The sequence below is a fragment of the Uloborus diversus genome, chromosome 4 (assembly GCF_026930045.1).
Source record: "Uloborus diversus isolate 005 chromosome 4, Udiv.v.3.1, whole genome shotgun sequence".
Classification (NCBI taxonomy): Eukaryota; Metazoa; Arthropoda; class Arachnida; order Araneae; family Uloboridae; genus Uloborus; species Uloborus diversus.
This window is the reverse complement of record NC_072734.1, coordinates 105,110,152-105,135,618: the sequence shown is the minus strand read 5'-3', so window position 1 is coordinate 105,135,618 and position 25,467 is coordinate 105,110,152. Positions and strand designations below refer to the sequence as shown.

General features: G+C 32.8%; 1 protein-coding gene across 1 annotated transcript in view; it reads right to left on the bottom strand.

Moving 5' to 3' along the window:
- Window positions 1-25,467, bottom strand: part of LOC129219678 (endoplasmic reticulum-Golgi intermediate compartment protein 3-like) — a 60,689-nt gene that overhangs the window by 24,441 nt on the left and 10,781 nt on the right. The window contains exons 6-9 of the mRNA XM_054853954.1: window positions 24,199-24,364; window positions 14,641-14,698; window positions 9,774-9,805; window positions 6,725-6,821 (exon numbers count right to left, since the gene is read on the bottom strand). Coding sequence (XP_054709929.1) covers window positions 6,725-6,821; window positions 9,774-9,805; window positions 14,641-14,698; window positions 24,199-24,364 — 353 coding nt within the window. The remainder of the gene's footprint in view (window positions 1-6,724; window positions 6,822-9,773; window positions 9,806-14,640; window positions 14,699-24,198; window positions 24,365-25,467) is intronic.

Sequence of the window (25,467 nt, the reverse complement as noted above, 5' to 3'; positions counted from 1 at the left end):
CAACTCACTTCCGAAAGTAAAGCAGCCTTGCCACACCACTTTTCAAGTTGAAAATTAACAGCTGCTTGAAAAACAATAGTGTCAATCGATTTACAAAGAGAAAGAAGAATTTACTTTATAAGTGCACTAGCAAAAATACCCGGTGTTGCCTAGGCCAGTAATAATTATGACAAACAATCGTTACTTGCACTTGTTTTCTGTTTTAAGTGAAAGAATTTAAAGAATATACAAATTGAAGAATTTTCGAAATATGAAATTAAACTTCACATGTTAAAAAAAAATTTATCAGTTAATACTTATTTTTTAGTCTTACCATCTCTGTATGAATATTGAAGTACGAACAGTTTGGAAAATGTAGCCGCCCATAATCCCACTATACTTGCTTTAGTTATTTTGGGAAATTTCAAGTATTGTGGGTTCTTGGTGAGATTTAAAATGTTACCGATTTTGCGGGAATCGTTTTGGGATACCTTGGATAATGATCCCTCTTCTTACTTCGTAAAACTGAATTTTACTAATTTTTGTTAAAGAGATGCTGAGATTCTTTTGGTCACCATAAAATGCGCTAAAAAGTTTCATCCGAAATGCTTGCAAAATAAGTACTAAAATTTGGCAATTGTTTGAAATTGTGCAAAAAAAAATTAATGGAAGTTTTTGTGCTGTTTATGGATTTGTCTAATTTAGTTGATGGACTATTTCACATATTGAAAAAAAGTTTTAAAGATTCTTTTAATGGCGATATTTTGTTTACATGGTAGAAGTTGAGATACATTATAACAAAGTCTTTAGCTTCAGAAACAGAGGCAGTCGAAAAAACTGCCAAACGCATCAGCTACTGAAATATTTCTGCAAAAATTTTGGTGAGATTTCGACTGGTAGATTGGATAATAAGAAAGTGTCTGATCAGAGCAAATAATAATAATAATAATAAAAATAAAAAAAAAAATCATTAAAATTCCATTTAAAAGGAAAACAATCAGCCAAATCCATTTATTATTAGCCAATCTTGTGGAAAAACGTTACTTTAAGATTTGACTTGAGAAAAGTCTCAAACAGTCAGAAGAAATGCAAAATTATTCAACAATACAACAATTTTAACTATCAACTGGGAGTTGAGATGATACATTAAATAATGAATTATGTTGATGAAAGCCTTCAAACATGGAACTAAAAAGCTTATAACTCATTTTTTACACAACTTTGAACTTTCTAACAGATGCCATCTTCAGCAGAAAAATTAGCGCTTTCGATGGACACATAATGTTAACACGTGCAAGGATTTTTTCACCCCCATATTGGGTCATTTATGCAAAAATTGGGACTTAAATTGGAATAAAAACGGAACTATCAATCAGATTTTTTTCGTACCGCTCTATAAACCTTCCCAGTACCAAAAAGAACAAACGGTCAAAGTTTCAGCCAAATTTGCCGGGTAGTTCCTGAGATCTTGGGGAACACACACACACACACATCCATCCCCCATTTACCAACATCCATTTATATATATGTAGATAAATGTATCTCATTTTTTACTTATGTTACTATTTCATACAAATTTAAATGTGACTTTGAATTGAATGGAGGGAGTCCCACTGTACTGCCATGGGCAGGTAAATGACAGTATCTTCTGAAAAGAGTTTTTGAGGTATTTGAAGAAACATGTTTTGTATTCAATACAGTAAAACCTGTTAAGTTGATCACACTTGTAAGTTGACCACCTGTCTAAGTTGATCGCTATTTTCAGGACAGAATTAGATTTTATCATATAATTCAACCTCTATAAGTTGACCACCTGATTAAGTTGACCGCTAAAGTAATGCACCAAAAGTGGTCAACTTAATAAAGTGTTGGAATTTGACGGTTCTTTCCCACTTTTTACTTTTTTTTACAAAAAAAAGAAGTATTATATTTGCGAAAAAAGTTTCACTCAAAAATCGGCCTTAATTTCCATTTTGCTCACCTCCAAATGAATGCTGAGTTTTTTTTTTTTTTGACTCGACCACACGTGGATAAGTACCTAAGAATGTATAGACACGCGAAATATCCATTTTGACGATTCCCGAGTTGATTACTACGAGTTTTCTCATGACGTCTGTATGTATGTATGTATGTATGCGCATATGTATGTATGTCGCATAACTCAAGAACGGTATGTCCTAGAAAGTAGAAATTTGGAACGTTGACTCCTTGTGGGATCTAGTTGTGCATTTCACCTTTTTGGTTGCATTCAGATGTTCCAAAGGGTTTTTTTTTACACCTTTTTGGAGGGAAATCGTTGTTAATTTCAAAGCAAACTCAAGTGGTGTTATAATTTGACAAACACTTGGCAATATATCATCAAGCTTTTGGTCGCTAAGTTTTGTCACCAACTTGGCGTTTTTTTTTTCTAGTTTCATTTTTTACACTATTGGCGATATTTAGAGTTAATTGAATCACATTAAAAAAACTTTTTTTTTTTTGCTTCGGTTCAGTTTGCAACAAACTTGGGGTGAAACTACGTAAAGTGTTTCTTTGCCTACTTCAAGTCCAAGGCACTATTATCATTAAATTAGCATAAAAGAAAGTCATGTGATGCACACATCAGCTCGTTTTTTAGTAGAAACCAAACAAGCAAATGATTGTACAGTAATGCTAACATATAACAGACCCTGAAGTGGTTTTTTGAGGAGAAAAAGTAGGAAATAAGGAAATCAAAAATTTAAAAAGTAGGAAAAAAAAATCACTTAAAAAAGTAGGAAAAAATAGGAAGAGATAGGACTACACACACGTCAAGACGACTGACAATCATTAGTATGAAAAATAAACTGGTGGAAACAAAGATCTTAATTACAAAAATATGAAAATAAAATACAAACAAACAAACACCTTTCAACAATACAGTAACAAAATTTTTAAGTGTGAAAAAAAAAAACTAATAATAATAATAAAAACTCCTATTTTGGTGCAATAAAACCAATTTCTGTTAAAGATTTGTTTTGTCAAAGACGAAAACATTCGAGAGCATCTATTTATCATTTGAAAATACCCTAAGACTTTCAGCTCATGTTGTCATAAACTATAATACAAAAGCAAATATTAAATTAGTTTTAGTTGAAAATAATCAGCAGCTGACATGCATTCTTGCATAAACAGAGACAGATGTTTAAATTTGAAAAAAAAAAAAAAGGAAAAAGACTGAAAATGCAGAACTAAAATAAATTTGTTCTTAAATATGGGACATAAAATTTATAATAAAATAATTAAACTAAATAAATAAAGAAATAAGTAAACTAAAGGGTTTGTACAGTCGAATCCCAACTTACGCGAGGGATGTGTTCCAAGACCTCTCGCGTATGTCGAAATTTCGCATTGTATAAGTTGTGCAAGTGTAAAATTTTTTGTAACATACCTAGTTTTTTTGGACACTTGTTAACACCACCTCAAACTGTTTTAAACCATATCTTAACTACACATTATCGTTTCTTACATAAAGAACTGAATTTTTATTTGTACTTTTTAAAAAGGTGTTTTAATTAACATAAAATACTGTCAAGGTGCACGAAATCAGTGATCAACGTGACATAAAATAAACCAGTACGGTACGTACTGTATGTATTGTAATAATAAAATGATGTACTATAATAATACTGTGCAGTAGATCCAGTAATGATACTTGTAACTTTAAAAAATGAAGATGTTGATGATTTATACTCCGTAATAAAATCATTATTCTAATACATTTTTAAATTCAGTTGATTCGGTAGCTCTTTTATAACGCTTCCACCCCTCCTATTGGTTTCTTTCATTCTCAATACAAAAGGAGCTTCCATTTTCAAAATTTTTGCATTTTGCTTAGACACTACTAGTCGAACCAGGGGGTGTGCTTAGAAATTTTGGGGCCCGTCACAAATGACTTTTACTGCCCCCCTTCATATTGTTTGTTTACCCTTACATCTCTACACATATTTCCCCTCATTTTAAAAATCTAGGACCAACTTTAGGCTCGGACCCAGGCCAACAGGTGTCCTCCAACCCTGTGCATACCCCTGCGGCGATCTTTCACGGATTTTCTTTTTTCGACTTTTAATTGTACGTATGGGAGATTCACTCGCACCTAATTGTCGTGCTACTTTCGCTCCACTTCCTACTTGTTCAAACACATTGAGAAACTTTAGCATTTCTTTAAATGTCAGAAACTTTCTCTTTATCTTTTCATAAACTTTAGATGGAACTGTGCTCTTAGATATGTCATTATATTTCATCAACTTTCGCATTTAGAACGGAAAAAAAAAGGTAAATGAGGAGTAGTAAGTTGTACACACAAACACAGCTATGTTTAGACTAGTACGGTGTGGGAACTTCTACTGCCAGTGATGCTAAAGGGATTAAGGTCCATTAATATTCTAGTAGCCAATAACAAAGCTGACACTTTCACACCGTGATTCCCTTCTGAAAATTTTCGTGTTGCGGGGGAGGAATTCCCGTTAGGTCAAATATTATTTACTGGTGAAATAATCACTTTATAGCCATTTCGCGTAAGTCGAATCGCGTTGTAGCGGGAGTCGACTGTACTATGTTCTGTATTTTTAGCATTCAACATACATTTTTGTTTAAGGCACGTCATTTATGGGGGTCAGTGGGGTCAATTTCTTACCTCCCTGGCTTTGGAAAATTAATGCTTAACTATAAAAGTTTGGGCACTTTTTGTTGTTTTCAGATAAAATTTGCATTTAGTATACATCCTTCGCTAGCCACCTCGGGGGGGGGGGGGGGATCAATGTTACGGCCGGGGGGGGGGGGAATCAATGTTACGGCAAGTTTTAATTTTAATCAAGCAATAAAAAAGAATATTGTTTTAATGGTTTGGTGATTTTTATCTCCCTCTTGTTCAAAAATTTTTGTCACCAAAAAAAAAAAAGGAAACATCCATGCATGGTAATCATAACATTTTTATCAAAGACAAAGATCAGTTTCTAATGTTTCTCTGTGCATAAAAGGGAAAGAATGTAGTTTCTCTCAATTCTCACCATACAACAAAAATATTCATTCGGAAATTGTTCACGAAATTGAGAGTGAGGGAGGGGGCCCCCACTGGCATCAAATGCCTACATATATCTCTTTCTCCCCCCACCCTTTGATCAGAAGCACTAAGTACAATAACTTACAGTAGATGCGCCCCATCGGTATAATTGCCGCACCCCAAAAGGAGTAAGAGTCTTTGAAAAATTTTTTTAAATGTTCAGAAATACCCCATTGCCATAAACCCAGCACATAAGAATGATGAGCAACTCCTCGATATTGATGATATATCAGAGTAGAAAATACTCATTAAAAAGAAAAAAAAATACATATTCGCTTGTGGCTCTATCAATCAACTTTTAAAAATGTGAAGAAATAAAAACAGAATCTCCCATTTAAATTGATTTCCGATTTTTCTCCAAAAATTGGGAATGTTTTGCCCATCCAGGTTTTGCCACTTTTTTTTGCAAATACACTCTTTGCAAGGAAAGAAAATTAAATTTAATGAATTTTATAATAATGTTTACGATTTAGAATGAACAATAATCACATTTATGTACGAAAAAAGTTAGTTTCCACGATTATTTTTGAAGTGGTCCGTTTTTGCCAATTTCTGTTGTCTGTCGATTTTATTTTGCACTAACATTAATAAAATATGTACAGTGTACAAATTTTTCATTTTTTGCTTCCTTATTTTCCTTTTTTGCCTTTCTGTTTAAATAGAGCTCCATTTCACTTGTAGTCATACAAACAATTTGCCAATTAGGAAATTCGGCTTTTCCCAAACTTTTTGAACAGTCGGCCGTTTGCTTTAACTAAAGCTTGTAATTGACGAGTAAATAATATATAATTGCATCAGAATGTGTCAGTGTCTTTTTTTTTTTTTTTTAGTTTCGTTAAAACAGTAGGCTGAAGTCGGGGCGATAAAAAGAAAAGTCGATCGTAAACGCCGCAACGGCAAAAAAGTTACTTACGAAAAATTAACTTTTAAACAGGCAAACGCCGCAGTGTTCTTGTTCTTTCCAGAAATTAATGTAGTCAGTCAATGAAAAGCTCAGGATCTGCTTGCTTCTTTTGCTTTTCAAAATTGAAACATGCAGAAAATTATCGGTGCGGCGTTGTAAAAATAAGAATCAATGCACAATTAAAAGTTCTATACTAAAGAAAGAAAAAGTAGGAAAAAAAAGGAAAAAGTAGGGGAAAAAGTAGGAAAATAAGGAGAGAGATCTGAAAAGTAGGAAAAAGTAGGAAAAATAGGAACTCTTCAAGGTCTGATACAATAGATGACAAAAATGCAAAACAATGAAAAATGAAAAATTTGCAGTTACTGCTCTTTACCTACCCATTGCAATGTAGCCATTCATCCTGCTTTTCAGCCTATGGGCTCAATTTTTTGGAAAAGGTCATTTAATCAATTATAACCTTAAAATTCAGTAATATAGTCCAATTTTCCAAAAAAAGAAATAAAAAAAAAGTCATTAAAAAAAAAGTGTAAATCAAACACTCTCCACACACCTGAGGTTACACACACACCTAGTTTGATGCCATAATCTTTTGATGCACTGGCCATTTATGCACAAATATTAAATATCAATTGCTCAAAACACAATATTGTGAATACCTGAATGTTTAGGTCAAATACTTTAAATTAAACCAACAAGGAAACATCAGTTGTTGTTGTTGTTGTTGTTATTATTTTAGTATTAAAAAAAAGTTATGAACTTACCTTTATCTGCAACTTGCATTGTGCCATCAAGTGGATTCGTTTTTCCAGGTATATTTTTCCCAAATGATAAATGCCTTATTCTGTGCGTTAAGTTAAACTAAAAAGATTTCAAAAAGTAAAATTGCACACTAATATTTAAACAAATTAAATGCAATTAAAGAAAAAAAAGTACTACATTGATACTTGTCACACAAAAATATTGGTTACTTCAAAATTCGAGTTGGAACCCGATTTAAGGAATTCATTGGGACCGAAACTTTTATACGTTAAATCAGGGTTATTCGTAATATCGGGATGTGAAAAGGGTTTTTTTTTTTCAATTTGCACTTACCTTATCTAAAATCCCTATCATGCAACTGTGCAAGAATATCCATAATTACAAAGTGCACACTTTTTATTCAGCATTCCACAATTTAAATTTCACATTTTAAACTACTGAGTAATAGATGTTTGACAATTTTCTTGACTCGAAATAGTTCTGTTTTGACTTTATGGAGAGAAGAAAATACTGTGTCATTTGCAGCCTGCTGCATCTGATATGTTTTTAGTTTCCAGGCCATGTAAAAAATCATTTGAAAAAAAAGTAAGTTTTAATGAGAGTTTCATTATCGCTTTTTGCATCAGAATCACTATTTGTTGGTTGCCTCCTCTCCTGTCAAAAATTGCCGACTCCAAGAAAAGTCTCCTTCTGTTTCGGACAATGTGGATATAATATTTGAAAAACACCTACCTAACTGAAATTAATTTAAAAAAAAATCGGTTGTTTAACTAATTCCTTAAATCAGAGTTTATTATTCGGCAAATAGAGGGTTTTGACTTCATTTTCGTCGGGGAAAAAGAAAAATTTGCGAAATCGCAAAATTAGTTAAATAGAGGTTCGTTTAAATCGGGGTCTGACTATATTTACGAGGGAAAATGATAAAGTCTTTGTGCTTATTTTTTTTTTCAGCCAAAATATGGCTGTGAATGCAAAGAAAACATATACATTCCCAGCAGTGACAGTTCCTTGAACCATTCCAGTCATATCTGCTTTTTGCTCGGAAAAGCAGAGCTGCTATCAGTCATTTAAGATGACAGCTGTTTTACAGACGTCCACAACTTATGAGCAGCGAAGTGTTATTCGTTTTGTATGGAGCAATGGACAAAAACCCATAGCAATTCACAGTGTCACCTACAGCCTAGACCTTGCCCTAATGATTTTCACATTTTCGGTCTACTGAAGAAGTTTCTGGCAGAACAGAGATTCACATGCGACAAAGAAGCCAAGAACGTGGTCTTACTGTCGTTCCACAGGCAGCCGGAAGAATTTACCACAGGGGGATCTCTAATTTAGTGCTGCGATGGGAAAAATGCCTGAACCGGTGTGGTGACTATGTGGAGAAATAATGTAAGATACGTAGTACACTACGTACAGATGTAAATACCTGTATGTACCTGTTTTTGGCATATAAAAAATAGGCGCGAAGACTTTTTGATTTGCCCTGGTATATAGATAACATTTGAACATGCTGGGGAAAAATAAATATGATAATTTTACAACTTCAGAAAGTTGGTCACAAAAAAATGCTAATATTCATTGAGTGCAACTTCAAGTGGAGTGGATCAAAAGTTTATAACACAGAATAACTGAACAATCGAACAAATTATATGTAATTGAGAAAATGAGAAGCAAAGGGATATAAGTCATAAAATTAAAAAATTTCAGATAACCTGTACAAATGGTAAGTGAATTTCTCCTTTGTTTTGCTGCAAGACCTAATGCTAGTAGCCTTGGTAAGTGCTGCTATACAGTTTAGAAAATCTTTTCAATGAAAGCCTATCTAGGACCGCAACTTTAAATGGGTTTTACTAAAAACAAAAATGTCAGTGGTAGTATTTTATTTTATTCTATAGGTTTGTTTTTGTTTTCAATCAGCCGAATTTTCGACAACTCGAAATTTTTCCGCTTTCCCTGCAACTTCCGACTTATTGAAGTTTCACTGTATTCAAATGAGCAATATAATGAGGCACAATGCAATAAGGGGTTGCTGTACATGTATATGTGCATGTGTTTGTGCATGCATGCACATAATTGTACATCTAGTTGAACTATCACAAATTTAAATTTTAATATTTTCCTAAAATAAGTAACTACCAATAATTTAACAATAACTAAATTCAGGTTAAGTATAAATACTATTGAAATTATAAACCAAATAAGTCAGCTTAAGATAGCTTGTATGTTAAATGAACTTGCAACTTTCAAATTGATTGAAAAATGCACAGGGACATTAACTGAATCGGAAAAACAAAAAAGTTAGCTTAAGATAGCTTAAGTTAAATCAACCCCGAAACACAAAGGAAGGGGGTTATAAGTTTGACACGTCTGTGTATCTGTCTGTGGCATTCTAGCGCCTAAAAAGATGGACTGATTTTGAAAAAAAAAAAAACATTTTATTTAAAAGGGGAGTTGATCAAGAATGTTCTTTGTTAGGTTGGGTCTTCGGATGACATTAATTGAGGAAGATATTAATTAAAAACCTCAAAAAAGTTTTTTGCGATTTTTGCAGTGAAAACACATTTAAAAATTCTAAGATTTAGTACCAAAATAAAGAGCATTTTTTTCTGTGTCTGATAGAATGAGTTTGGATCTTCCATGTTATACAGAATTAGAATTATAATGCTTTTTTAAAGCAGATTTTAAATACGGCTAAGCCCTTATTCAAGTTATTGGTAACTGAATTCATTGTTGGCCAGTTTCTATTTGTTAACAAACAAAATACTTTCATTTGATTTTTAATAGTACAAGGCTTTTAAAAGTATTTTCAATATTCATTTTTGATTCTACATTTGCGACTCAGTCAGTGTTTTTTTTTTTTTTTTTTAAATTTTTAATTTAATTGGCAAAACATATACTACTTTGATGTTGCAAAACATAGATTTTTACTTAATGTAGTAGAAATTTTAGTTTACTTTCAATGAACATTTGACAAATACCTTATTACAAACACTATATTTCAAAAAGAAAATTCTAAGCATACAAATAAATATATAATGGCACAAGACTTACTTGACTAGCAGAAAAGGGTTGCAGATCATGAACTAAAAATACAAGAAATAAAATATGAGCAATTTGTAAGACCTTTAAAAAAGTGTTTAGGTAAAGCATTTAAAATAAAACTCATATAGCAAACCAGGTTACAAAATACAGTTGGCTCTCTGTTTAAGGACGCTCTATTTAACGACTTTAACTATATTTAACTTATACTAGAGGAGATGTTGTTCTGTTCAAACTTTGTAAATTGAAAAGTTAAAAAATTTCAATTAACTATCAGTGTGTGAACCGTTTTGTGGAAAAAAATAAGTAAAAAGAAAATGTTTATAGCTGCTGGGTGTCAGAATACGTATATTTATTACAACTTGATTTATCTAATGCCCACTGGGTAGTTATTTTATTAACTATTTTTTCTCCTGTACTTGATGGTTTGTTCTTTCAGCCATACTCAAAGGATAAAAAGCGTAGTCAGATATTAGGTGTAAAAAATTAACTACCCTATCTACAACAAACGGGAAATCCCGCAGCAACATCCCCCATATGAAAAAGAATAAAACAATGGAAAAGATATCGTTTAAAAAAATGATAAAGGTAAAAACAATTCTCTGATTAAGCAAAAATCACTCATCCCTCCACCCCCCCCCCTCCTGGTGTAAAAAAAACATATTCTTCAATTGAAATGACTAAAAACAAAAAGCAATTCTTTGCAATTTGAAATATTTCGCCAAATAAACAAAAAATACAATAAATTACATTAACAGTAGCTTTAAAATGTAAACAAATGATCACGCAACTCTATTGTTTATAGCCAAAGTCGTCATGCCACCACGTTACTGTAATCCATCCGATGAGTGGGCGAAGCCAACTACGACCGGTTAGCAGTCTGATCTTTTGAACAAAAACTTTTAAATCTTCATACATTGCCTAATTTATTCTTTCCACGAAAGATAAAGATCTTCCACTACGCTGATCTTTTGCGTACAGAACTACTCTGTTCTAATCTGTTGTAATTTATCTGGACGAAAATAAAATTTGTTTCGTCTTTAAATTCCATAATCTTTTCTTTTAATAATGTACTGATTAGTTAGATAATCCTTAAAGTATTCTTGACATTGGTGCCAAAACTCAGATGGATTTGAGCCGAGAAACAAATGTTGCTAGGTACGGTACTTTCTGGTTATTTGGTTAGGAAAACCTAAAGCACCGATCTGGTCACATGGTTCAACTACGACGACAGAACATATTGCGTGAACCTTCCGGTACTTTACTTTAAAATACATCTCAGGACATAAAATCGTTGCTTTCAAGAAATGAAGGCTTCACTCTCTCTCTCTCATTTATCTATTCTCAAATGACATATCGCAGTAGGAAATTTTATTACAAAAAGCGGAGCTGGCTTTCTTATTGTCCTTTGGCAACGGGTTAAATATTTATTTCAGTTCTCGCTCAACAATAGGTTAAGATAAATATTAATCATTTGGGAGATATAACCATCCAATGTTTTAAATTAATTAATTAACAAAAACGTTTCCGATTCTATCCATCGCGCTTCGAAACCATGCTTGCCACTACTTAATTACACACAAAAAAGTTGATCAAAATCGGTCCAGCCGTTTAAAAGCCTTATGGTGACAAACGTCCGCACAGAAGATTATTATATATTAAGATAACTATATTAATGACCCATTTGGTCTGCCATAGAGTTAAAATCATTCTATTTAAGGACGCTTTCTACTTAAGGACGATTTTTTGTGGTCCCTTGAAAGTCGTTAAACAGAGAGCCGACAGTAAATCATTTCAATAATGAAAAATAAAAGCTTCCAGAATGAAAAAATGATTATAAATTATCTAAAATCACAATAACTTCCATGTGCACATCAGTTGTATCCTTGTATTCACACTCGGAATAGCATATATACAGCAGGGGTTCCCTAACTTTTCCATCTCCTCTATAACACCCTTCGAAGAATTAGAATTTTTTCTCATTGCACCCCTACTTTTCACTATTACAGTAAAACCTGTTAAGTTGACCGCTATTTTCGGGCACAGAATTAGATTTTATCATATAATTCAACCTCTATAAGTTGACCACCTATTTAAGTTGACTGCAAAAGTAATGCACTGCAAGTGGTCAACTTACACAGGTTTCACTGTAACACACATTCTAAAATTAGGAAATACAAAGTGGAAAAAATGTATAAATTATACACTTATTTCTGTTAGTTTATAGTTAAAACACCTTTTGGTAAACTCACAACACATTTAGCAGACTGTTAATTTTACTAATAAGCAAATATTTTTGCATGTACAAAAACTACCTTCTGTCCCGAAAATGTAGATACAAGCATAAAATACAATTCACAGTAAAATACGAATGGGAAACTAAAAAATAGGGTGTTCTATAATTACAAACACTTTTTAATTTATGAATTTTTTTTAAGGTTGAGAAACACAGTTACAAATGAAATTATGAAATTGTGTTTCCATTACCGCTAGTTACTTCAAACATATGGTTTTCCATGGTAAATATCAAGTTATTCCTGGGGCGAAAAAATATTGGCTTCCAGCTTAATTTTGGTGCCCAATGTTGCCCAAGGGCGGATCCAGAAATTTATCAAGGGGTAGGCTATTGTTTTTTTTACCATTACCTCTCCAACATATCTGATATACAGCTACTCTAAACGTTTTATAAACTCAATCTTGTAATAATTCCGGCAAAAAGTTTCAGATCCCCCTCCTCCTAATATCATTGAAGGTCGTCTAAAATTTCGCCTTTTGGAACATCAGATTTGCAAAACTACCAGAGGAAAGTCACTGAACCCGTTCCTTCCCCTAACACTACCCCATATACATACAATCTTATCTTTCAAGATTTAAATTTTGAAAAATGCCTGGCGGAAGGCCTCCAAACATCACCAAAGAGCGAGAAATAACCCTATGCTGAGAAATAACTGGAGAAAACCAACGTAGTTATAGCACACAAAGACCGTTTAAAATTGCCCTTTTGAAATTTTTCTTCCAAAAAGTTTCCGGGAGGGAGATTTGAACCATATTTCTTTCCTTAAAGTCATGTCAAAGATGGCCTACACTATCGTTTTTGGACCTCAATTCGGAGAAATTATCGGCGCAGGGCCCTCAAGGGAGAGGCTATCACCCCCCCCCTTGCATCCGTCCTTGATAATGCCATGCGCTTAACATTGGATTTAAGTTTGGACTAACCACTTTTACTGACCAGTTTTATGTCCTGCAGCACCCTCTCATACCAACACTCCCCTATTATCTTGCCCCAGTCCCCTATTCACAAAATTTCTAAGAAAAGGGACGAAAACGTTAAGCAATTGTCTCTGGAATTGGTTTCACTATGAACATTGCCAAAGAAAAACGACAATTGAAACTTGCTTCTGTGCGAAAATTTCAACATATCAAGGGTTTCGAAAAATAAATTTGAGGTAACTATAGAAAATACATAGGGGTTTTTATAGAAAATGCTGGGGTTTTTTTTTTTTTTTTTTTTAAAGATATCAAGGATTTTGAGATAAGGAGGTTCGAGATATCAAGGTTTGACAGTACTACCAAGAATAGCCATTATTTGTACACATAAGGATTTTAAGTTCAATGAAGAGCAATTTCAAACACGCTTTGCATTTGGTATTGCTGTCGAAATAAAATACAAGGACAACTTTTGCAAATTTGGGGTTTGAATGGATTGAAAAATTTTTCTCTCTCATGGGTAGTTTTATGTTGCAAGCACAAAAATCAGTAAAAATCTGGTTTTTAAGAATATGTAGAAAACAGACAAACAAAAAAATATAGTACATTTACTATCTATGCAATATAAAATGATTTTCACATTTTTAGTGAAAAATATTGATTTATTTTTTACTTTCATTTCACTGCAAACTCAAGCAACAGCAACACAAAGTAATGTATTAAATTAAATGTTCTGTTTTCTCGGTGAATCTATGTTCACTGGAATACTTTAATTTACTTCCCTTATAATCAAAACCAGACTGAGCCATAGTGAAGTGAGGCCGGGTTTAGAAAAAGTTTTAATTTTCTTTTCTTTCCTTGAAACTAGTTTTAATTTTCAGTTTTAACTATTTTAGTTAATAAGTTTTATATTTCTTGATGCTAATATGGTTTATACTAACCCCTATTGAAGATTTAGTAACTGATTAGTCATAAATAATGAGAGAGAAAATTGCAAAACATATATGTCTGGAAGTTATAAAAAAAACCCATTTCCAAAGAAAAAAGTTGTTGTTATACCATTTGTTTTGGAAAAAGATATAAGAATTTACTTTTTAAAAGGTCAAACTTTAGCACAAAGAGCTGTTAGAGATTTTCATTTTAATATTCAATTTTATTCACTTTTTTAAGTATTCAGTTATCAAACATAATTTTGAGCAAGACACAAATGAACAGTTTAAAAACTACACAAACATCTATCAAATGTAGAAAGAACCAACTCTTTCTAGATTAGGGAATCTCATTTAAATAAGGATAACCCAAATTATCTGACTTATGCATTGATCATAATGTTGAACCAAGTTCTAAAAATCATTAATTAGCGTCACTTCCATTTTAAAACTCAAAAATTAATAAAGAAAAATGCAGTTTATGTAAAAAATAGTACTCATACATTTCTCTCTCTCTCTCTCTCAAAAAAAAAGTGAAAAAAAAAAAATTGACCATGGTAAAGTCATACAACACTCATTTAAAAAAGATGCCCCCCCCCCCCCCTTATTCTTATGAAAATCTGCAGCAAAAACTTCCAACTTTCTTCATATATATATATATAGGAATTATGTTCCTTTTGAAATCAAATAATTGAATAATAAAAACAACTCTGCTATAAATAACGAGAAGAAATAATACGTACCATGAACATGGTGCTGACTGTACGTTTTCCCAGGGGCTATGTGGAAGTTTCCAGCAACCTAATAAAAGATCAAAACTAACTTTAAAATGTTTTTACACCAATATATTAACAAAACAAAAACAAACAAAAAATGAAAAATATCAGAAAAATTGAATACAGTTGAACCTCTATATATCGAACTTCCACATATCCAAATTTTCTATATATCGAAATCCCAACAAATTTCTATGTCCATTACATAGAAAAATTGTTTCTATTTATCGAAAAAATCTCCACATATCGAATTTTTTTTTGAGACATTTGAAGATTTTTTTTTCCACTTTAGATTGTTTGTCTCATGAAAAATAAAGGTTAGGGGAGAAAATTATGTTTACTAAAGGTTGCTACGAAACTCATAAAGAATCTGGGGTTGAGGGGTGTGTAGATAGCTGGTTGTTTTGTTCTGGAGTTCTTCAATTCCCTCAAATTTATTTCAAATATCTTAGTTCTAACCACTAACATTGTAAAATCAGTTTCAAGTTAGCCCTTTTGTCCATTGATTATCATTCCTAGTCTTGTTAGCTGCAATAAAACTCATTCAAGTTAAGCAGATTGATTTTTTATTTTCTTGCGATTACATCGTCAAAATGAAAATCCCCTATTGTTGTGGATCAAGTTGAATTGCCGAAGAATGAAGATGTATGAAAGCACAAAAATGCAATTTCTGTTATTTTTTTAATTATTAACTTTCATTTAATCCAATGCTCATATAAATTAAAAATTAGGTTTCATACACGAAAATTGTGATAGGGATGAGTTTTAATTTTAATGTTTTAGAAGAATTTTAGGATAAAATAAGATTGTTTCTATAGATCGAAATTCTATATATTGAATTTTTTTCCATCAATTTGCTACTTCGATGTATGGAGGTCCGACTGTACTTAATCTCATGTCTAGACAAACTGTAATACTAAAGCACTATTGATATCTATTGACTCTGCGACATCTATACATTTTATCATGCCCCCCCTCCCCTCCCATGAAATTTAGCAAGAAATATTAAATGATAAAGCTGCCATCAGTATTGAAAAAGGATAAATTTCATACTGGAAATGTTCGTATGACAAAGCGTTACATAAAGGAAACTTCTATGCTTTTTCAGCATGAATGAATGGAAATGTTTCCCCACTTTCTCTGCTAGATAGGAAAATTTTTATTCTTAACAAGAATGAAAAAAAAATATGAAAAAAAAAATTTAAACACACAAGCACACCAACCAAAACTTCATTCTTTATAAGTAGAGGAACTATTTACACTATAATAAGTTAATCTGGAATTTTAAATTTTAAATTAGTAGTCAATAACCAGAAAATTTAAGTTTAGTAGTCACTTTTCATAAGTAATGGCTGTTATCAATTGGTGAAATGGAATTAAATTATTTCTCTTTTTCTTTTCACTAGGCAAAATGAAAAGTACCTCATGTAAATTTTAGAGTAATGTTACACTGAATACTTAATAAATAAAGGCAGAAATGACTTAGCGGGGAATTCAACTGAAACGCGTTCGATCGAATCAGGAACGGTCGAAATTCTCCTTCAAATTCGAACGTTTTCGGAATCGTTCGAATTTTGCACTTCAACTTGCTTTTTGACGTTCGATTGAAACGCGTAGGGTTGCAATCGAATGTTTTCCTTGCTCGACGTTTCGTCATATGGCCGGAAGTTCGAGGCAGCCAATCACAAAATTGAATGAGGGAATGAAGTTACCTGTAACTGCAGCTGTTGTCCTTGTTTACGTTTGTCATGTCATTCTCGTTTCGTGTTTATTTTTCCGGATATCTGCAAGTTATCTTTTAGTGTTAAATACAAATCTGAAAAAAGACACACACACATTTTTTTTTCTAGAAAGCTACCGAAACTTTATAACCATAACCATTTATTTGTGTGGTTCTTTTTCTTCTTAGAATAAAAAATATTTTTTTCATCTCATGAAGTTAAAATGTATTGTAATTTTAAATTTTCATGGTTCATTGTAAATCGCAAAAAAATATATTGATCTTACTTTTTCCATGTAACTTGCATCACAAACAATTGTTGCTTTAATTGGTTTTTAGTTATAATAATAGCTTAGCTCAATACATTTTGCTTAAAGTTGAATTTTTAGAAGTATATTGAAGGGGGGGGGGGGGGGGGGTAACCGCAGCTCAGATGCAATTTTATTTTCACAAAGCACAATTATTGCGAGAAATGTCAACGGAAAGTCATGGACTTGAAAACTCTGAATATAACAGATACCCTGTACATAAAACTTTGAAACAAAAAATCTTTTCAATCACATTTTGATTGTTCAGTGGTGTATTACATCTATTAAAAGCAACAGCATAGTTGAAATATTGAAATTTAATGAATAGTTATTAATTGCAAATTATTGATTTATTTTTACACTTATGATATGTATGTTTTCTGTATAAAAGTAACCTTTTAAATAATTAGAACTTCATTTTATCATTGGATTTAATATTTTTACGAAACAAATTACAGTTAAGTGTTCAGTATTCTGTAAATATTTAATGTTGTTAAATTTCTTTTTACTGATTGTTTTTTTTTTATAAGAAACATTACTTTAAAAAAAAAGAGAGAACGTTTGGTTTAGAAAATGACAAAAAATGCAATTTACGAGTAGCAGTATAATTGAGAGAAAGATGCAATCAATAACCAAGTACGGCAAAACGATATAAAAAAATATTTTAACCTTGAAATACTTCCTGCTTTTTTGTAAATAGCATTACAACTTTTTTTTTTTTTTTTTTTTGAGCAATCACGATTGCTTTTTGTTCTCACTTGACTGTTTTTGGCGTGCTGTAATTTTATTTTCCCACCGCCTCCCTCTGCCAGCACCACCGTCGACTGGCCTCACGATGCTGCTCCTCCAGCAAAAACCGTCTCCAGGTTGCGTCCATATCCTACATACACACACGCATGCCTACACAACACACACTTACATGCATACCCACACACTCATGCCTGCACACAGACACATACCCACACACACACGCCTGCACAGAGACAAATACCCACACACACACATGCCTGCACACACGTAAAAAATATGATTGCGAAAAACATAATTTGAATTCAAGATGTCAAAATTCAAATTATTCTTTTTTTTAAAATCAGTCTTCACAGAAATTACACTCCTCCCCCTTCCTCCAAAAAAAAAAAAAAAAAAAAAAAACAGTTCCTGTAATTAGCCATGCAATGTTTCATTAGACAATAACTACCATTAATTTTAAATTTATCAAAATTATATAAACTTATCAATAGTGCATAGTTAACATTGTTTTCAATAAAACAAAACATTTATTACAAGTACAAACTCATTTATTGCAGATTTGTGCTACACAATTTCTAACATTATTTGCTTTCACAAATGCGGAATTATTAGTTTCCTTTGCTGTCATCATCAGTATCTTTGGCACTCATACTTTGAGATCGTAAGAATCGTAGGTACAACCTGACCATCTTTCAACAACTCCAATTATTTGCAGTTATTGTCAGAGACCTAAATTACAAAAGAAGGATAAGAGTATCAATGCATTATCAAAAATATGTAACACACAAGGCCGTCCACAGATTTTCGGTCCCATCACAAAATGAGTTTTCCGTCCCTCCCCCCCCCTTCATATTGTTTACTTCTATATTCCAAGCCTAGTTTTGAAAATATTGGGCCCCTATTGGGCACGGGTGTCCCTTCCCTCTCCTGTGCACACTCTTGGTAACAAATAAACTTTTTATTGAGTACACTATCAGGAGTCCCGACATAAACATACACGTCAAAACAAAAAAATTACCTACGGTAGGATACTTGACTAGATTTTTTCTTGGCAACAGGAAAATAAGCTGACAGCAAGCAAAATAAGTAGTTCAAAGCACTGTGTCGAGGTTTGAAGAGATATTAGGCATTGTACTTTAAATATATAGTTAATTTGTCAAACTGCTGCATGATTTTTTTTTTTTTTTTTGCTATAATTTTTTTAATTAATAATTTCATTTTTACAAGCAGCAGTCTGTAGTAAATATGTTAGAATGGAATGTGCCAGCCAATAACTCAAAAACAATTTTCAATCTCTTCTGATTCGCCAAGTAGGTAGCTATAATTTCTGTAAGTTACCGCCCATTGGCCAGGGCTAAGGCAGAAATGCATGAAATACACCGCCAGCTCCGTCATTCCAGCCGAGGACTGCAGTTTTTGTGCTTATTAGCACTCAATTTGTTTGGCACTCTTGGCTTCCTTAAGAGGTTTTCCACCTCCAGCTCAGTCACTTCCTATGCCGGGCTGTTGAGTGCTAATAAGCACGAAACTGCAGTCCTCGGTTGGAATGACTGAGCTGGCGGTGTATTTCAGGTAGCTATAGTTCGGCCAAACCTAACCTGGCAACGATGCAATACTGAGATAGGATCTGGCTAGCCTTCACAATACTGCCGAGTTAGGTTTGCCCCAACTATAGTAAGTATAACATTTTATCTGCCAATTCGATTTTTCTACCGAACCTCATTACTTGACTCTGAAGAAAGAAAACAAACTTATCCGTGAAAAATATATATTTCAGAAAGTTATATTAATTAGTTTGAATATATTAATCAATAATTTTAAAAATAGTGTCGTAAAATGAATCATAATAGATATAATCGAGCTGTATCTCGATATAAGGTCACCCTTCCGGACTGTTTGAAACTGATCTTAGAAGTGGGTGACCTTATAAACAATTCATATTCATTTGTCTACAGTTTCTTTTAAGCTTAATATATTCGTATACCTAGTGCTGTACCCAGTATTCAGTATATCGTTGCTCAGAGCAACAGTGAGCTATCTAATTCCAGAAATAACACTACTGTTGCTCTGAGGTGACGATATGCTCACTGGCCCCTAAAATTTAATGGCGCAGTCTGCGCTATGACACCCCTGTTTAAAGTATATGCTCAGGCCTGATCAGAAAAACCTCGGACTTGTAACTGGAGGGTTCCGAGTTCGCTGATGGTGACTGGGGCATGTTAAATATGCTGTAGTCACAAAGTCCTCGAAGTGAAACGATACTTCCGATGGTGCTGGACCAGGGATTGCTCAATTTCTGGTACAACAAGGTTAATCAAAGAAAAGCCAAATAAAAAGCAGCTTTGAAATTGATCTCCTCAGCATGGGAAATCTCAAAGTAACAGGTCAGGCACCAGTTCTACAAATATACTGGATCCAACATGTCACACAGGTGACTTAAGAAAAAAAAAAGTCTAGGTGACAAGTTGTTTTAGAGCAAAGACTCTTTCAGAAGATCTTTCAGATTTTTCCTATTAACTCGGATAAATAATTTGTTGGTAGCCTACAATTTTTTTCTGGCTACCAAGAGTTCACAATTTTTGTCCGACTCTGCACATGCACTGTACGTGTATATAAGGGTGGTCCTTATGTATATGGGAAAAAATTTTTTTCGGAATTCAACAAGTGACGCCCCCTAGTTTTGTGACACTATAATAAAAAGTAATCGGTGCAAAATTTGAACTCGATCGGTCAATAATAACACGTGCCCCTAGGACGTTGAACTTGAACACTTTTGATAATTTTCCCACAAATCTTCGAGTTTTAACTTCAGACCACATACATCGTTTCTCCTATGTTTGCAAAATATTTTGACAGCGAGGTAGCACTAAAATTAATCTTTTTAATTACTTCATATCGTCTAAAGATTTTACATTGAATAAGAATGAAATATTGCTTTAGAAACTTTACCTTAATCGTACGCTTTTCTCAATGTATCTCAATCGTGTGCATTTTTTTTCCCGATAGTCTTGGAGTGTCAGTAAAATACTAAATTGCTTTTGTGACTCATATTTGGTAAATTGATTGAGAAATTCTTCGATTAATTGTGCTCCTCTTTCAGTTGTGTCATCCACAACTTTCAGCATTTTAACGATATCTCTTCCCTTTAAATAGCTTCCTTCATTTTAATGCATCGCCATGAATCAGGATCAAATAGGAAAACATCTTTTGGTGTTTGTAACTTATCAAACAGTTTTATTGACTTGTAATTGATTCTAAAAGAGGAAGATCTTTACTAAAAAAAGTATTCCATCAAATCATCTACGGTTATTTGAAATTTTTTATACAGTCATCAGACACGTTTTCCTATTCAGCAAGCATTTTTTTGAAGTACTCTTTTCCTATCTTCAAAGTTAATTCCTTCATCCAATACGGACAAAGCTACTACTTCATCCCCGAATTACCATAAGTGATTTATGAATTTTTCAATCACTGCTTCTGCTGCATGTTTGTCATCATTTTGTACGCTGCAGGTGTTTTAGACACTAGACTTTATATTAATTTAAAAGGCCTGGAATGGATTGCTGCGAAAAACTATATCTTCATACAACATTTAACTGTAAAACAGCATTTACGGGCAATCTCTTCATGTAAGGTCAATTTAAATGGTTTCCTAAATATATAAATATTCAAACAATAAATTCCTTTTGCCACCCATCTGGTTCACAGATAAGCTCCAGGTTGCCGAAAACATGTCCCTGTAGGAGGGAGGACTTCACCAAGAAATTTTATGACACGTTAGGAGAATTCTCTGTAATATTTCTTAATTCCGCTTTCTATGAACAATAATATGTCATCAAATTCTTCTTTTAGAATTTAAGTGGTATGTGTAATTTTTGAATTTTGAAGCGCTTAAATAATGGAATATCGAGTGTAGATCTAAGAAAGGCAAAAACTTCTTTAAAGACACTCTGCAGTACGATTTCAAGTGCATGATGATAGCAATACAAATGCAATATATCACCGTTAAGCTTTTGCTCTAAAAAATTACCTGCACAATTTATACGGCCGGTATTGTAAGCCGCTGTATAAAACACTACAGCTTGAACAGTTAGCAATAAAGAGCAATCATCTAAGATATCATATACGACTGAAGAAATATCTCCGAAATTCTGAGTAGCTGTTCAACATTGGAACCTGAAGCTATCATGGTAAGCCTATCGGCGTTTTTTCCAGTTACATCTGGATGTATAGCTTTGTATTCCAGGAGATAACTAAAAAATCTAAATTTAAATTCATGAAATCTAATTTTACCTCTCAAGGATTTTCTCTTGTTCTCTTAAGGGATGTACAATTGATCATAAGGTTATTTGGATTTAAATTTACTGCATCTACATAGGCTGTTAATAAATGAGCAGCATCTTTGTCTTTAATATGACATTTGTCTAACATTGATGAGATGCCAGCAGATCTCAATAGTTGTCAAGCTTTTTTGCGTTGTGGTAGACCAGATATAGAAAAAAGGTTCAACAGGTTAGGATAGATACCCATTTCGGATTCTAAATCTTGTGAATTGCAAGAGGAATTTGATGATAAGAAAGGACTAAGTTCTGAAATAGAAGACAGTTTAAAGGATAGATTTTTACATTATTCCGATCTGGAATTTTTTTTAATTTATATTTTAGATATTATTTATTTTTATGGTAGGGTAATCAAGGATTTTTCAAAATTTAAATTATAAGAATGCATAAACTTTTAAGTATATAACTAAAGAACAACGAATTAAAATATAATTGTCATTACTTATATTTATAGCATGGAAACATAGTGACCCTATTTGCCACACCTATTACATACCCAGAAAATTTTCTAAATCAACACCCCCAAAGCCTGAAGGAGACTATTTGTTGTTGTCAAAAATAATTAATAATGGCCTAGGCCATTCATTAATAGCCTTTAGAATCCCTTGTGTCCATCTTGGTGGAAAGAAATGTTCCCATGCCGCTTGGTTTGAAACGAGCGTGAATAGCGGTATGCCTGTCCCAAGGCCATTGGTGTACATGTACCCTATGTAATATGTAAAATTTTACAGAATGAAAGTGGGAGAATGGTTCATCTGGAAGTAGCAACATCTATTAAGGTTCAAAATTACTTTAAATATGAAACCTAGGAATATTTTTACGTAAAAATGAGAAAATCCCCAAATTTTTCTTCAAAACTCAAAAAAGGGGCCCCTAGGGGCACGTGTTAATATTCATGGATTGACTTAAAATTTTGCATGGATCATTTATTTGTATAATGGAACAAATTGAGGGGGCGTCGTGTAAAATATCAACAACTTCAAAAATAAGGACCACCCTAGTGTATATACTATATTAATTTTACATGCATATGTAACACATGTTTTGTACTCACAATTTGATATTCACAACAAATTTACCTCTTCTGTTCAAGTTGGGAACATAATAGGTACTTGCACCTTTGTTTGATCAGTTGCATTCCGTCCGTCATTTTCATATTTCTTGGGAACTGAAACTTTTGGAAGAATTCCATTCTCCTGCCCCCCTTGGAAGATTCCAGCGTTGAGAAGGTGCAAGTGGACAGCATCTAGAATGTCAAAGAAATTGCTAAGAATAATATGATTCAAAGTTCTCAAAATAATGTATTTTTAATGAAGAATAATAGTTGTTTATTCATTTCCTTAAAAAAAATATATATTACACTCATTTATACAAATAACAAGCATTTAAACGCTTGGAAGAGGGGAGGGGGGAGGGAGGAGCAATATACGAAACTGTTTTCTTGAAAACCCAAGTAGTTTAACTAAACCTAGATGCTTCAATTTGTTTATTGAAATCTAATCAGTTACAAGAAGCAAGTTTTTATAGACATAGTTGTTATTCATAGAATTTAAAATAAATTTAAAAAAAAACACCAGTATTTTCAGTAATAAGCAATATCTTTTAATTAACCTTAGATGTAAGCAGTGAAAGAATTTTTGGAAGTAGATATATTCATTAAATAAAGTAATAATTCATTAAATAATTTCATAATTCATTAAATAATTTCATAATTCATTAAATAGTTTCATAATTCATTAAATAATTTCCTAAAATAATCAAGACTCAATGCTGTCATATGTTACAATTACTTTGTAATTAGAGGAACTTTTATAAAATAGCTTCTTGGCAAACAAATTTTGATTTAATTTTGGAAGCTTGCCACGATGTTATCAAGTTTAAAAAAAGGATGAATGTTCGAACTAGATAAAAACTTAATTTTAAGCAGCAATCATCGTTACAGAAGTCATAAAAGTATTTATTTGTAATAAAAATGTAACACTCACCTGCAAATCAACTGCGGATGCGAATATAGCAAAATATTTTTCATCGGCGATAGCGATTTCTGGCCGCTACACTTCGTACGCCATTGCTGGAAGATAAACAAAAATCAATCGAATCTTCCCAATCGTTCGAATCCTACCACTCGGATGGGTCACACGTAGTACAAAACGTTCGAATCTTTCAGTTGAAGCCGGAGTCGCTGCTTTTGATTGAAGCGTTTGATGGAAAAGGGGAAAACGTTCGAAAAATGTTTCAGTTGAATCTGCCCCTTAATCTTACTAGATTCAAAATATAAATGATTTGTCCAGAAAGGTATCTCCCGTAGAAATGAGCTAATTAATATCTGGGGAAACATTAATGAGTGTATATTTTCAGGTCTGTTAAAACAATTAACATTTCAGGCAAAACTTTCGTTTGTACCAACCCTATTAACATCAAGATATCCAAAAACTTGACATCCTTCTTTATCCACCGACTGCAATTTCTTCTTCCAACCTTCTCTTTTGCACTGTTCAATACTATCTGCATCAGGAGCAGCCCATCCTCTTAAACGATATGCATTTTGAACTTCTTCACAGGTATTGCAACAGCTAAACAATAAATAAATAAATAAATATACCAGTATACATATATGCATAAATGTATAAAAGAGTCAGTCAACAGAAATTCAACTTTTATAAAATCTGTGATGCAATTAGCAAATATATTTTAGGCTATTGTACATTAATCCTCAAACTTCATTGTGCTAACTTAAACTGTATAATACTTTACATTTGGCTAAACAAATTTTAGCACAGGAAAAATAAAATAATTTATCCGTCATTTGAGTACTTAGATTTATCTTAAGATAAAACTAATTTATTGATACATACTAATAATTTGTATGTGTGTGTGTTTGTAACCTTATCTAACCTTATCTCTTCCAAACTGGCAATATCTACCCAGGACAATACTGATATTGTTGGATGCAGGACATCCGGGAAAAGCTATACTGCCCTGCCTAACCCCTTTAAACCTTAAGGGGCTGGACATCCTGGGTTGAAAACATTAAAATCATCGATTCTAATCCGCTGCAGGTGGCAAGCAAAACGAGCAGGGGGCAGAGCCCTCCAGTTTGAATTATTTGTAGCTGCCAAAGTTTATACTTTTTTTTGCAGCACACATGATACAAAATGGAGCAAAATCCATTTCTCTTGCAATAAACAAATTTTCATACAATGGGGTCGCTTCTGAAATTTTAGAAGTATTTTTTTCTGAAAGAGTATGCTTTAAAACATAGGATCTGACCATTTTTTAAATAGTTTGACAAAGTTTAATATCTTTTCAAACATTATTTTAATTGATGCACTTTCATTGTTTACACTTCTACCACTGACATCACAAATGATGAAATGCCATTCACACAGCGCAATATTTAATTCGCATCTTTACTCACGTGTACTGGCAACGATATGGTTGATAGCAAGCATAGAGTTCAATATTTAATTTGCTTCTTGATTATCATAACCTGGAAACGCGGTAGACAGATGTGCCAAAATACATCATTTGTATTGACCATCAGACCCAGCCATGTGGGGGACCCGCTAAGCAGTGTGTGCGGAGAAAAGTACATCATTTGTGACGTCATAAAGACTACGCCTTATTTTCAAAATTGGACATTCTAAAAAACTAATTAAAAATGAAGCGTTGGGAA